Here is a 14,205-nt window from a genome sequence, read left to right as displayed (position 1 = left end):
CTATTAAATTTTCAGTTCTATAAATTATAAAGTATTAAAAGATTTATTACTCATTTCTGATTTTAGTTTAAATGATCCATAGCTACTTTCATACACATTGCTAATGAAAAATCTTGATTTATTAAATCAGATATATGAATTGCTGCATCTAATTTTAGAAAAGCTTTCTGTATTTTTACTAAACCGAACAAATTTGATATATTTAACAATTGTTCCTTGAACGTTTCTGATTAATGAGGCTCTTAGAGTTAAGGCTACTTATGTAATTTCATTTGGAATTCATTATAGGTAGAATCCTGTAGATGATTATAATTATATGAGTTGCTCCTAGTTGCTTCTGCTTTTTAAAGAACAAGGTTTTCAAGGAAAAGAGATTGAAATGTTAAATCAAATAATATTTATTCATTTGAAAAGTTTCTATTCTATTTTCTAATTTTTATCTAAACATCCAGATCACCTTTTTAACATCATGCCTTCATCCCTTTCTCTTCTCACAATGTTCTTCATCTGGTAGTCCTGGCCTTAAGCTCCAAGTCAAGGCTATGCATTTCTCTTCACTACTAGAATTGAGGACAAACTATGCAGAGTGTGTAGAAGAAAAAAGAAAGAGCTTTTCTCTAACTCAGCCAGGAGCCCAGGGGCAGCATCCTGGGAAAAAAAAAAAATCCAAACGTTTATTAGAAATTTCTAAATAGAAGTGCTTTGTTTTATTTTGTGGAGCAGAAATGTTGTCAGCAAAGTTTTTGTTTCTTTGTTTTGGTACCGGAGATCGAACTCCGATCCTTGTGCTTGCGGGTCAGGTGGCGGAACCACCGAGCTAAATCCCCAGCCCTGCAAGTTTTAAATCTCTAGTAAAAATCAAGCTCAAATGGTTTATTTATTACCATATTTATTATTTATTATTATTATAACCAGCTATTACTTTGAGGAAGAACTTCATATTATGTGTATCAAAATTTGTCTTTTGAACCACTAACAATAAAGTGTTTGGTAAAGAATGTTGGTTCTTTCAGATTAAAGTCAATATAGTTAAGTTACCATCTGAAGATTTGAAAACTTCAGAAAAAGTACTTGAAGATAACATGTTTTGTTAATGACTTTCTAACATATATTTCCATACTCTTTCCCCAATATTTAACTTATCTTTCAAAGAAGACCTTGTTCTCTGTTAGGACTACAGCCATAATCACAGTATCAGTTAATCTTTGTGAATGTTTCAAAAATATATTGACTTGTGAACTTAGTAAAAAATAATGTTGTTTTTTTCTGAGGATGTCAAACGTGGGACAACTTGAGACTGACTTTTACCAATCTAATTATACTATCGATAACCAGGAGCAAAGCTATAATGATGCCAGTGCCTATGGAGATCTTTATGGACCTGGAGAGTAAGTATTTTATATTGAGTACATATGCTCCCATTTGAAAAGTGTTAACATTATTGTAAAGGATTCCAGGTAGGGAGGTTTCCTTGGGAAAAGACAAAGTTCTCCATAGTATGCCACTGAGATATGTCTCAGTTAAGTCCCCCCCAGACAATTACAAGAAAGGAGAGAGAAATTAATCTAGTTCGAGGTAGGTGTCCTTTACAACTTGGGAACCGTTGCCAACTGAGAGTCTTATCTATTCTTTTCAAAATAGCTCTCAACAGGGATCCCAAGTACAAGCACTAGGCAAATAGAAAATATTTTCTTTCTTTCTAATTGTTTGAGTTACCTTTCTTTCATTGCTGAGACAAAATGCCAAAATTAAAGGGGGAAGGGTTTATTTGGCTCACGTTTGTAGAGGTTTCAGCCTATAATCAGCTGGCTACAAGGCAGGGTGGCAGAAGGGCAACAGTTCATGGTAGCAGAAGACAGCAAAAGCAACTAGGGAAACCTAAAAGCATCTTCTGCCCCTTTTATCTTAGCCAGACTATGGGGGATTAGGGTGGTGCCAAACCAATTAGTGGACTGGTTTAGAAACCACAAACTCTTAACCCCAGCATCACACACTCTAGATTCAGCCATCTCTGAGAAACAGCCACCTATGCCCACATAAGGCTTGGGGGAGGGGGGAATCTAAACACAAACCATAACACTAGTTTTTTTTCAGGACATTGCTTGAGAGCCAGACTTCATTGAATTAATAAACATTTTTTGGGTGTCTGTTTAACAACAACCTTCAAGAATTAATACACTTGAAATATTTGTTATAAGTTAATTTGGCCTAGACTTGTTAGGATGGTACAGAAACTAGACCTCCTACGTTTGTCTATGATGGTCCGGCCTATTCCTACTATCTCAACGTTATTATCAATAATATACATTTTAAACTAAAATGTCTTTATTTTACAATAAATCATATGCTCACCTTCATTATGGGCCTAATCAAGCAACTAAAAGCTTAACCCCATTTCTTCTAGATCTTGAGAAAGTTTCTCAATTCTCTGTGTGGCTGGTTTCTCATATGTAAAATGAGAATAAAGCAGAACTCATGTCATAAGGTTGTTTGAAGATCCAGTGAGTTAATTTATATAGCTCAAACAGTTTCTAACACATAACAAGAGATCAATGAGTATTAGTCACTATGAGAGTTTTTCTCACCTTCTCCCAATCCACTAACCTAGACCCACAAAAAAAACAGGCAGAAAAGCAACTGTGTAAGCAAGTACAGGAATGTTAAATGATGTCAGGCAACAAAGTGTCAGTTGCTTTTGTAAGCCATACTTAAAATCACATTTAAATCATGAATTTCATGAATATACACTTTCCTACAATGCTGTGAAGGGTATAGATATGATATAACTTTAACACTTTAAATTGTGAATATATTAATCTGACTTCTGATGGTGCCTCTAATATGCTTATCATTCAATACTTGCTATAGGTTAACAAAGCTTGTAGTAAAAAGTGTCCAGTTCTATCTCCCCTGTAATTTTTTTCAAGAAAAGATATAGTCAATTTGAATGATGTCACTAAGAACACACAGTGTGATCATCAAATACAGTGAATGTTTACATTTTTAAAAATTACTACAGTGAAAGACACACTGCCATTACTCCCCACTCAAAATACTCTTCCTCATTTTGAACACACTTAACCTGTCATCCTTGCTACTTTGTGAAACAGTACTGGAGATCCTCTTCTGTAAGCATCTTTAATTGAGGTGTCATAGCTGCCTTGAATCCATTCAAAACATTTACCTTTCATGGTCTTTTTGACTTTGCAGAAAAGTCAGAAGTTGCAAGGTGCCAGATCTAGAATAAGATGGGTGAGTATGTACCACAATGTTTTACAACCTGTCTTTTCATTGGATGACACTCAACAATAGCATTCACTTTATTTTTGATCATACCTCATAAAGACATTCATGAAAGAGGACTTCCAGAACTGCTTCAGAAGGTAGCAAGAATGATGGGATAAGTATGTTCAAATTGAGGGGTACAACTCAGAGAGATTAATACAAGTGTCTTTTACTGTAAAAGAAATTTTATTTAAGCATTCACTGTAGTTTTAGATAACCCCTTGTATTAAGAAACTCTTTGGCACTGCCATTCTAAGTGGTGCTATCGATTAAAAAGGATAATACCAGAAGATATAGGAGTAAGTTTAGAAAGGTGCTTAGAATTATGGTTGCTTATAACAATTTTAGAGCAAAGACCTAAAACATGAGAATTCAATTATGAGTATTTCGAGAGTTTTCTGGGTGGAACTTTAAACCATTAATGAGATTATTTTGATACTGCTTAGATGATGTTCATTAAGACGTAATAGTAAATATTATGGCTAGTGCATATAAAATTGAAGTTGTAAGAGAGAGAATTTTAATTTAGACTATCATGAAATTCAAGAATAGTAAGTTTATAAATAAAAGATTTTGAGGCTTGCTTTACAGGGAAATTTTTAAAATTTGCTTTCTTAAGTGGAGGTGAAATTTATAATTATGTCCTTATAATAAGACAATGGAAACCAAGCTCTTGTTGGAGAAGTTTTACTAGATGAAGGAGCGAAGAGGAATGGAGAGAAAAATAGGTGACAGCATTTGGCTGGTGATGGGCATGTATGTATTTTTAATGCATTTTTCTCTTGGGATGCAAGACTGGTGCAGAGTACATACAAAGTCTTTATCATTCACAAAAGTTGCTTTGCAGGCAATAATTGTGACAGTTACACTTCTTCAAGCCTGGTTAGCGCACCTGTGCAAGATTTATGATAATGCCAAGCAAGTATATCAAGGAAAATCTTATTTAGACATCTTTATTTGCCTCTTATTTTTTTCGTTAAGTTTATTGGTACATTTTAGGTATACAGTACAGTTATATTCATCATTGGGATCTTGTACATGATGTATCTTGGTTGCCTCTTATTTTTCTAGCAAGACATATATTTAAAAATATATATTACAAGAATTTTACCAAGTTGAAGACCTGTAGATTCTTACTTATAATTTGTTTCTGTTACTTTTGATATTGTACCTATTTTGTCATAAAAAAAAAAAGATTAGGAACATGCCACATGGCTAAATGAAGAACTAATCAGTATATGTTCTGGGGGATTCAAGAAGCATATCTGGTCACAACCCTTAATGAGCACTATGATTCAGTTAGTATATGATTGAGTGCATATGTCCCTACCTAGCTCTGTGGAGTTATTTGCCAAAATAAGTTATTTTCTTGGCAAGTTTACAGATATAGAAAAGGTTAAATATGTTATTCTTAGACTTCATATTATGGTTAATGTTAAAAGGAAATCATTAAAAGCCATTTCAAAAAATAGATTAACACAAGAGATCTCAGGGATTTTCCCAAGGTCAGAATCTTGGAGTGTATATTTAGCTTAGGTTAAAGGCCATTGGTAGAAAAAAATAACCCTTAAACATGGTAATGGGCTATTTTTTGTTTCTTCTTCCTTCAGGTAAAAGTGTGTATCATGAACAAATAACCTCACACTCTCCCTTTTTCCCTTTCTTCCTTCTCTACCTCTAGCAAGATGTAATTTACAAATACCAATACTTTTCAAACTTTCTCACACAAATGGCAAAACCAAGAGCAAAAACACAGTCAAGGAGGTATTGAAACATCACATTTTAGTGAAACTAAATCACACATTTCAAAAAAGAGATTCTGAAGTTAGCTATACAATGCATTTAACTAGATACTCAAGGATATTTCATTTGTACTACTTGGGAATGGCCAGAACTGGAAAGAGCATTTCTTTATGGACAGTGGTAAATGTATGCACTTATTTTTTCCTTTGAATTAACTGTGCTCATAACATTATTTTTACTTGCTGTCCCTCAGATGTAAAGGGGTGCCACAATTGGTGACTGCCCATGAACATCAGTGATGGAGCTATAATGTGTAGGGCCCAGCATGCTGTTCAGAGAGCCTCTGTCCAGATCCCACTGCAGTGTCAGAGTGCGATGCTAGACAAGTCATTTAGTGTCCACGGGCCTCTGTTTCTTTTCCTGTGAAGTAGGATTAAAAACACAGCTTTAAAAAACAATGAAAAATAAAAACACAGCTTTGACCTTACAGAGTTTTAATTGGAAAATATAAGGGCCGTGCCCAATATATTGTACATGTTCAGTTTGTGTTGGTTTGTATGCAGAATTTTTCTGGAAGCCTTTGCGTGACTCGTTATTTTATTTTATTTTATTATATTTTATTTTATTTTATTTTTTGGAATAAAGCTAAAATTCAAGTAGGTCATTTCTTGCTTGGATAAATATCCATAAAAACTAAGTAAAATCTTATAAGGAAAATTGCACCTCCTTCTCTTGATTTGTCAGGATATCCCTTTATTCGATGTGTAAATATCTGCATTTTTCTTTTTCTAGACAGCAAGCCAGTGGGCAGTCTCAGCCCACCCCTCTTGTTCCTTTAGAGATGCTCACAACAGCAAGTTACTCAGGACTACTTTTTCAGCCAGCATCCAACTCAGAATATTATTCACAATCTCCTTACATTGACAGTTTTGACGAAGAGCCTCCTTTGCTAGAAGATAAGTTAAGGGAGTATTATTAATGTGTGTATAGCTGAAAGAATAATGGTAATAATCAACACTTAATGGGTGCTGTCAGCATGCCATGTACAGTGTTTTATGTGTGATTGTTCCACATATAACAAGAGTCTGCCAAACCAAGACATGCAAATTATGGGAAGTTTGTTATATGTTATATGGAGAACTTTAGACATAGATATGTGCTATTGTTGCATTTAGTAGATGTTTCTTCAGTGTTTCTTAAATTTGGACTCCCTGGCCATATATAGACAATAGTAAATACATGTTTTCACACATTGGTTATATTAAGGCAACTATCCTTCTCACCCCAGTTAATGAGGCACTTCATCAGAACATATTTTATTTTCTGTTCTGCTTGCTGGGAGCAAAGGGGATAGCTTCCCAAATTAATATTTTTTGTTGTTGATATGGAGATGAGCCAGGATTTTTCTTCTCTGAATGACATGAACCCTCATTTCAGTCGGGGTGGATGCATGGAGAAGAACATGGTTCCTTTAAATAACATTTCTGTTGGGAAGGAAACCCAGGACTCTTGGAGCTTAAACTCCTTAGGGGATTTCAACAATGTTTTATTCATTGCTGCTTAAAAGCCCCACCATATTGTATCTGCTGTTTTTGCTTTAAAAGAATGTCAATGTAAGTCTAGAAAGATAGTGCCAAACTACTAAAAATCAAGGAGATTTTAACTTGGGAGCCAAGCATTGTCTAACTGCCCCAAGTCTTTTATATGTACAATTCCTTCATATGTAGACAAGTGAAAAGGAATAAATTAAAATTTCTAATAGTTCACATCTAAATACCATTGTTTGCCTCTTATGAATACAACTAGCCACCTAGAGTTAACATATTCTTTTTTGCTTAGAAATTGTAAAATAGTGAGAGATTTAAGCCATTCAGAAAACCAGAGAAAATATATGATAGATCTGGTTCATTAGAAACCAGTTAAATTTTGTGGCCCATTGTGTTAAACCAGCTCATCTCATTCATGCGGCAATTAATAAATACTGGCAAGTTGTGAGCTGTTCTTATTCAACACTTTTCTTGACTCCACTAACATCTTTGCTTTAACTGTCAATTGTCTAATTGTATTCAGTATGTACTTTGGATAATATAAAATTATTTTAAATCTTGTCTTTAATACATGACTACTATTAAAAATTTTATGTACGTCCTTCCAGCCTTTTTTCTTATTTCTCAATAAATGTGTTTTATAGATAAATACATAGGCAGATAGCTAGATAGATACAGATATGATATAGATATATAGATATAGGTGTATACACACTTTATTTTTGAATTTTATTTTATTAGTACATGTTTGCTGTGGATGAAGTTTATTCATTCACATTTCATTTTGGAAAGTAGGTACATATATATAAAATGTATCTTGATTCTTTTTATACCTCTTCCTCTCCCTCTGTCTCTAGGTCCCCTTTCACCATGTTCATTGCTGTTGTTATTTTTACTTCACGGTTAAGACATATACCATTTACATTCATTGTATTTGGTACCTGTATGTGACACATCTTACATATTTTTATATCCTTTTCTCCCTTTGTCTCTTGGATCCCTTCCCATTTGCAAAAGATCTATCTGCCTCTTTCTTTTTCCTAGTCCCTGCTTTTGCTCTTTATTTGTATTTTGTACTACTCAAATGAGAGTAACCATATGGTATGTAAGCTTGTGTGTCTAATTTATTTCACTTTATGTTTTCCAGATGTATCCATTTTCCTACAAAAGTCTTGAATTTATCCTTCTTTATAACTGAGTAGTATTCCATTTTGTGTAGGTAGATTTTTCTCACAAATACTTTAAACTAAAATACTATTTTTCAATTAATGTATTTATATTTGAGGATTTAAAAATGAAAGTGGTTTTACTATGCATAGAAAGTTTTATGTTCTTTTAAATTGTATTAATAAGCATTTTAATACATGAATTCTTCAAAGTTATGATACATTATTTGAAAACTTGATTTATGATGGTTTCATAATATTCCATCATATACAAGTACTATAATTTACCCACACCTTAAAAGTTCTTCCTTAGAAGTAATGCTTTGATGAACATCAAACTAAAATCACCTTTGACCTCTACACAGTTCATCCTTGGGATGTGTCTGGAGCAGTTGGATGACTAGATCAAAGATGCCTAAGTCAAACCAAAATCAAAAGTGAATTTTCCAATACACCATCACATTAGAATATGTTTGCTAGGAAAGAGGAAAATAATATACTTCTACTGCATTTCCTTTTCTAAATTTATTTATTTATTTATTTTTGGTACTGGGGATCGAACCTGGGACCTTGTGCTTGCCCGACAAGTGGCTGCACCACAGACCTAATACCCAGCCCTGTATTCCTTTTTTTTTTTTAAATTAACTTTGTTGGTACATTTCAGGTATACAACATAATGACATTCCTCATCGGAAATTTGCACCTTTACATAATCACTCTTCGTTCTTATTTTTCCCCCTTTCCCTGCCCTTCAACCCCTCCATCCCTCCCTATTTACAAAGGCTTTGTTTCCATTTTTTCATTTTCTCATATTAATTCCATTCCCTTCTTTCCTTTCCCCTGCCCCTCCCACTTCCCCTTCCCCTTTGCCCCTTTTCTTCCTATTTCACATTACCTATTATACCCTTTAGTCCTTATTTACACTTTCAGTTCCTCACACTAGAGAAACTATTTGGTATTTACACATGTGTCCTATTTATTTCACTTAAGAGTATCGCCTCAATGTGCATCCATTTAACTATAAATGTCTCTAATTTCTCATTTTTTATGGCTGAATAGTACTCTATTTTGTATTTTTTAAAAGCCCACATTTTCTTTATCCAGTCTCCAGTTGATGGACATTTGGGCTGCTTCCAAGTCTTAGCTATTACAAAATGTGCTGCTATGAACATGGGTGCAAATAATATCACTGTGGTATGATGCTTTTCACTCTTTGGGAAAGATACACAGCAGGGGAAAAGCTGGGTCAAATAGGACTTCCAATCCTAGTTCTTTGAGGTATCTCCGTACTGATTTCCACGGTGGTTGCACCAGTCTACACTTCCACTAGCAGTGCAGCAGTGTTCCTCTTTCCCCACAGCCCCACCAGCATTTGTTATTGGTTGATTTCATGATAGCAGCCATTCTTTCTGGGGTGAGATGAAATCTCAGGGCTGTTATCATTTGCATCTTTCCAAGGACCAGTGATGTTGAACATTTTTTCCATATTTGCTATTTCTATTTCTTTGTCTGAGAAATGTCTGTTCATTTCAGATGCCCATTTTGGGATTGGGTTTTTAAATTTGAGAGGTCCAATTTTTTAATGTTCTTCATAGATTCTGGATAGTAGACCTTTGTCTGAGTAACAGCAGGTGAAAAATTTTTCCCACATTGTGGATTGTCTCTTCACACTGTTGGTGGTTTCTCTTGCTGTGCACAAACTTTTGAATAAGAAGAGATCTCACTTGTTGATTGGTTGTGCTAGTTCACAGGCAACTGAGGTTTTGTTCATAAAATCTTTTCTTACACCAAAGTCTTCAAGAGTTCTATGTAACCTCTGTTCCAGCTGGTTCAGTGTTTCTGTTTTAATATTTAGATCTTTAATCCATTTCGATTTTAGTTGAGTGCATGGTGAGAGATATAGGCCTAGTTTTAATTTTTGGCAAGTTGAAACCCAATTTTTCCAGCACCATTTATTAAAGAGGCTATGTTTCCTGCAGTGAGGCTGTTTGGCTCCTTTGTCAAAGGTGGCTGAGTGTGTCTGGAGTTGTTTCTGTATCTTCTAATCTGGTCCACTGGTCCTCAGGTGTGTTTCTTTGCAAGTACCATGCTGTTTTTATCACAGTAGCTTTGTAGTATAGTTTCAAGTTGGGGGTTGTGATACCTTCTGTCATGGCTCTGTTGCCTAGAATTGCTTTTGCTAATTCTGGGTCTGTTCTTGTTCCAAATGAATTTTTGGATTGTTTTCTCAAGGTCCATGAAGTATGCTGCTGAAATTTCAGTCAGGATTGCATTGAACCTAAACGGCAGTTGTGGAAGTATGGCCATTTTCACTATGCTGATCCTTCCTACCCAGGAGCAAGTGATGTCTTTCCATTTTCTGATATCATCTTCAATCTCTCTTTTCAGAGTGCTATAGTTTTCAGAAAAGAGGTCTCTGATTTCTTTTGTTAGGTTGATTCCTAGGTATTTCAGTATTTTGGATGCTACTGTGAAAGGAATTGTTTGCCCTATTCCTCTCCCAGTGAGTTTGTTGTTCATGTAGAGGAAAGCTATTAATTTTGTGTGTTGACCTTGTATCCAGCTACTTTACTAAATTTGCTTATTAGGTCTAGAAGACTTTTGGTGGCATTCTTGGGGTCTTCTATATAAACCATGTCATCTGCAAATAATAACAATTAGAGTTCTTCATTTCCTATCTTTATTCCTTTTATTTCTTTCTCCTGTCTAATTGTCATGGTTAATGTTTCCAAAGCTGTATTGAACGGGTGCCATGATAGTGGACATCCTTGTCTTATTCCTGATTTTAGTGTGAAGGATTTCAGTTTTTGAACATTTAGTATGATATTGGCGGTTGGGTTTTCATAGATGCCTTTTATCAGATTGAGGTAGAGAACATCTATTCCAATATTTTATAGGGTTTTTATCATAAATGCATGTTGTATTTTGTCAAATAGTTTTTCTGCATCTATTGAGAAGATCATATGTTTTTTTCCTTGGGACTAGTGATATAGTGGATTACATTGATTGATTTGTGTATGTTGAACCATCCTTGTGTCCCTGGGGTGAATCCCACTTGGTCAGGGTGTATGATCTTCTTGATGATCTTCTGCATTCAATTTGCCACTATCTTATTAAGGATTTTTACATCTATGTTCATTAGTAAGATTGGCCTATAGTTCTTTTTTTTTGGTTGGGTCTTTCTCTGCTTTGGGGATCAAGGTCATGCTTGCTTTCAGGAATGAATTTGCAAGTATTGCTTCCCTTTCAATTTCATTGAAGAGTTTAAACATTAGTAGCAGTAGTTCCTCTGTAAATGTCTTATAGCATTCAGCAGTGAAGCCATCAGGACCCAGGCTTTTCTTAGTTGTTAAGTTTTTAATTATGTTTTCAATTTCATTGTTTGATATTGGGTTGTTTAGAATTTTTAGGTCTTCTTCATTCAACTCTGTTAATTCATACATATCTAGGAATCGGCCCATTTCTTCAGTGTTTTCCATCTTATTGGCATATAGGTTCTCAAAGTAGGTATTGATGATCCTCTGGATTTCTGCTTGATCTGTTGTAATTTCACCGTTTTCATTCCTACTTGCATAGATTTGGGCCTTTTCTTTCCTTTTTCTGATAAGGTTGACTAAAGGATTGTCAATTTTGTTTATTCTTTTGAAGAACCAATTCTTGGCTTCATTAATTTTTTGTATTGTTCTCTTAATCTCCATTGCATTGATTTCTGCTCTGATCTTTATAATTTTCTCCCTTGTATGAGCTTTGGATTTGTCATGCTGTTCTTTTTCTAAAAGCTTGAGGTTCAGCATCAGGTTGTTTAATTGGGCATCCTCCATTTTCCTAATATGAGTATTCACTGCTATGAATTTCCCTCATAAGTCTGGTTTCATTGTGTCCAATACATTCTGATATGTTGTATTGCCCTTATCATTTAATGGTAGGAACTGTCTGATTTCTTCTTTAATTTCCTCTGTGACCCATGGGTTATTCAGAAGTGTGTTGTTCAATTTCCATGTGTTTATGAAATTCTTCTGGTTTCTTGTGCTATGGATCTCCAATTTCATTGCACTATGGCCTGATAATATAAAGAGGATAACTTCAATTCCTTTGCACTTACTTAAACATGTTCCATGAACTAGTATGTGGTCTGTTTTGGAAAACAACCTGTGTGCAGCTGAAAAGAATGTGTATTCTGATTTTGTGGGGGTGGAACACTGTGTAAACGTCTGTTAAGTTCAGTATTTCAAGAATTTGATTAAGTTCTAGTATTTTGTTGCTTTTTTTTGTCTAGTTGTTCTATCTATTTGTGACAGTGGGGTGTTGAAGTCCCCCACTACTATTGTATTAGTGCTTATTTGATTTTTCAAGTCTATTAGTATTTTTTAATATAGTTGGGTGCACTAGTGTTTGGTGCATATATATTTATGATTGTCATCTCTTCCTCTTGGATTGTTCCCTTTACAAGAATGTAGTGTCCTTCTTTGTCTCTCTTAATCAGTATTGGTTTGAAAACCACTTGATCTGCAAAGAGGATAGCTAGTCCTTTTTTTTCGGGTTCCTGTCACACAGAGTATTGTTTTCCACCCTTTAACTTTCAGTCTCTGGGCCTCTTTTTGAATTAAGTATGTTTCTTGTATGCATCATATTGTTGGATCTTGCTTCTTGACCCATTCTGCCAGTCTATTTCTTTTGCTTGGTGAATTGAGACCATTAACATTGATGGTTGGTTATAACTGATACATATTTATTTATCCTTGTCGTGACTTCTTCTTTTCATTGGATTCTCCCCCTTTGCATTTAATTTTTTGTTGTGCCTGATGGATTCATTCTGCTTTACTTCCTGGGGTTGTGATCCTCATTGTCTTTTCCTAGTATAATATCTAAAAATTTTTGGAGTGCTGGTTTGGTATTCATGAAGTTCCTAAGGTGCTCTTTGTCATGAAAGTATCTTATTTCTCCATCAATTTTGAAAGATAGTTTTGCAGGGTACATCATTCTGGGTTGGAGGCTGTTTTCCTTTAGGGCTTGGAATATGTCACTCCAAGCTCTTCTTGCCTTGATGGATTGTTTTGAGAAGTCTGCTGTGATTCTGATGGGCTTTCCTTTGTATGTGATTTGTTTCTTTTCTCTAACTGCATGTAGAATTTTGTTCTTCTGTTGGGTTTCTGGAATCTTAACTGTTATATGCCTATGTGTAGATTTTTTTTTTTGATCAACGCTAGTTGGAGTCCTATATACCTCACTTGTTTGTATTTCAAGTTCTTTCCCCCTGCTTGTGAAGTTTTCTGCCATCACTTCTGTGAATAGTTTTTTTATGTCATCTGCACTCTCTCCTGTTTCTTCATTGACTCTGATCAGTCTAATGTTATTCTTCTTTTCATAGTCTAGCAGCTGCTGGATTGATTTCTCATGGTCCCTTACTATTTTAAAGAATTTTTTCTTTTCCTGTTCACTAATTGCAATCTTATCTTCTGTATCTGAAATTCTGTCCTCATATTGTTTCATTCTGCTGCATAAACTTTCAGTGGAGTTTTTGATCTCCTGGAATTCTATTTGCGTCTGTTTTATGGATTCCATTTGTTTCCTGTGTTGGGATTCCATCATGTTCCTCAGCTCCTCTATTTTTTAATCTGTGTCCTCTCTAGATTTATTAATCATGTCTTGCACTATGAGTACAATCTCTGCTGTTATTTGAGAAATTATTTCTGATTTCATTTTTTCCAGATCCTCTTTTGTTGCCAGTTGAGGGAGTCCCTGTGGTTGAGTATCAGATTGTTCCTTCTCGTTTCCCTTTGGGGTTGCTTTAGGTGATATGGTAGTCTTGTTTTGAGACTTCTTTACATGTCTTCTCATTTCAACGTGGTGGGGGGAGGGGTCTGTGCTGCTGGCCCCCCTCCTTGACACTGGGAGTGGTATGGCGGCCTGGAAGATTCACCTCCTAAGCTCCGGGGGCAGCTCTGCTCCTCACCTGTATTTCTTAATTACTAGAGAAAATTGTGATTTTTTTTTTCCATAAACTTACTATTTTTACTTCTTCCCATTTTTCATTTTTTTGCTTTTAGTAAATTTCCTATAGAAATTTAGTAAGTTTTCCTTCTCCTTTTTAAAATGATATTTACATATTAAAGTATTAGCTATTTTCTGGAATATGTATTTCAAACATTTTTTTTTTCTAGCTTGTGTTTACCATCTAATTTTCTTAGGGACATATAGAAATTTTTAAATGTTTTCTTTCTATTCTATGAAAAAATAAACAGATTTTCACAGTCACATAATAAGAGCATAACAGTAGTTATTACACTGTGTATTGTAATCTGCATAGTAGTTACTCAGGATAAGACATAAACCAAAAAGATTTTTACAAAAAAAGAGATAACACAAACTTTCTTTTCAGTGAACTAAGATAAACTATTACTACAAGTGAAACAAATTGACATATATATAGAAATATTTTTAAAACATCATGTTACAGGGTTACA

At 34.6% G+C, this 14,205-nt stretch overlaps 2 protein-coding genes across 6 annotated transcripts in view; one reads left to right on the top strand and one right to left on the bottom strand.

Annotated features, from left to right (window-relative positions):
• The window catches only part of Guf1 (GTP binding elongation factor GUF1), an 88,149-nt gene that overhangs the window by 57,172 nt on the left and 16,772 nt on the right, over positions 1-14,205 (bottom strand). The window lies entirely within an intron of this gene.
• The window catches only part of Yipf7 (Yip1 domain family member 7), a 38,852-nt gene that overhangs the window by 11,049 nt on the left and 13,598 nt on the right, over positions 1-14,205 (top strand). For 3 of the 4 annotated variants that reach the window (XM_087187542.1, XM_087187541.1, XM_087187543.1), the window contains 2 exons: positions 1,272-1,388; positions 5,821-5,985. In XM_087187542.1, coding sequence (XP_087043668.1) covers positions 1,273-1,388; positions 5,821-5,985 — 281 coding nt within the window. In that variant the 5' untranslated portion in view covers position 1,272. Of the gene's footprint in view, positions 1-1,271; positions 1,389-3,210; positions 3,253-5,820; positions 5,986-14,205 lie in introns of all 4 variants that reach the window. The other variant, XM_087187544.1, reaches the window with a different exon arrangement.

This window comes from Heterocephalus glaber, unplaced genomic scaffold (assembly GCF_053883595.1).
Source record: "Heterocephalus glaber isolate CG9 unplaced genomic scaffold, H.glaber_assembly_v1.0 deba00001509, whole genome shotgun sequence".
Classification (NCBI taxonomy): Eukaryota; Metazoa; Chordata; class Mammalia; order Rodentia; family Bathyergidae; genus Heterocephalus; species Heterocephalus glaber.
Note: the sequence above shows the minus strand (reverse complement) of the source record. Positions and strands in the feature narration are given on the sequence as shown.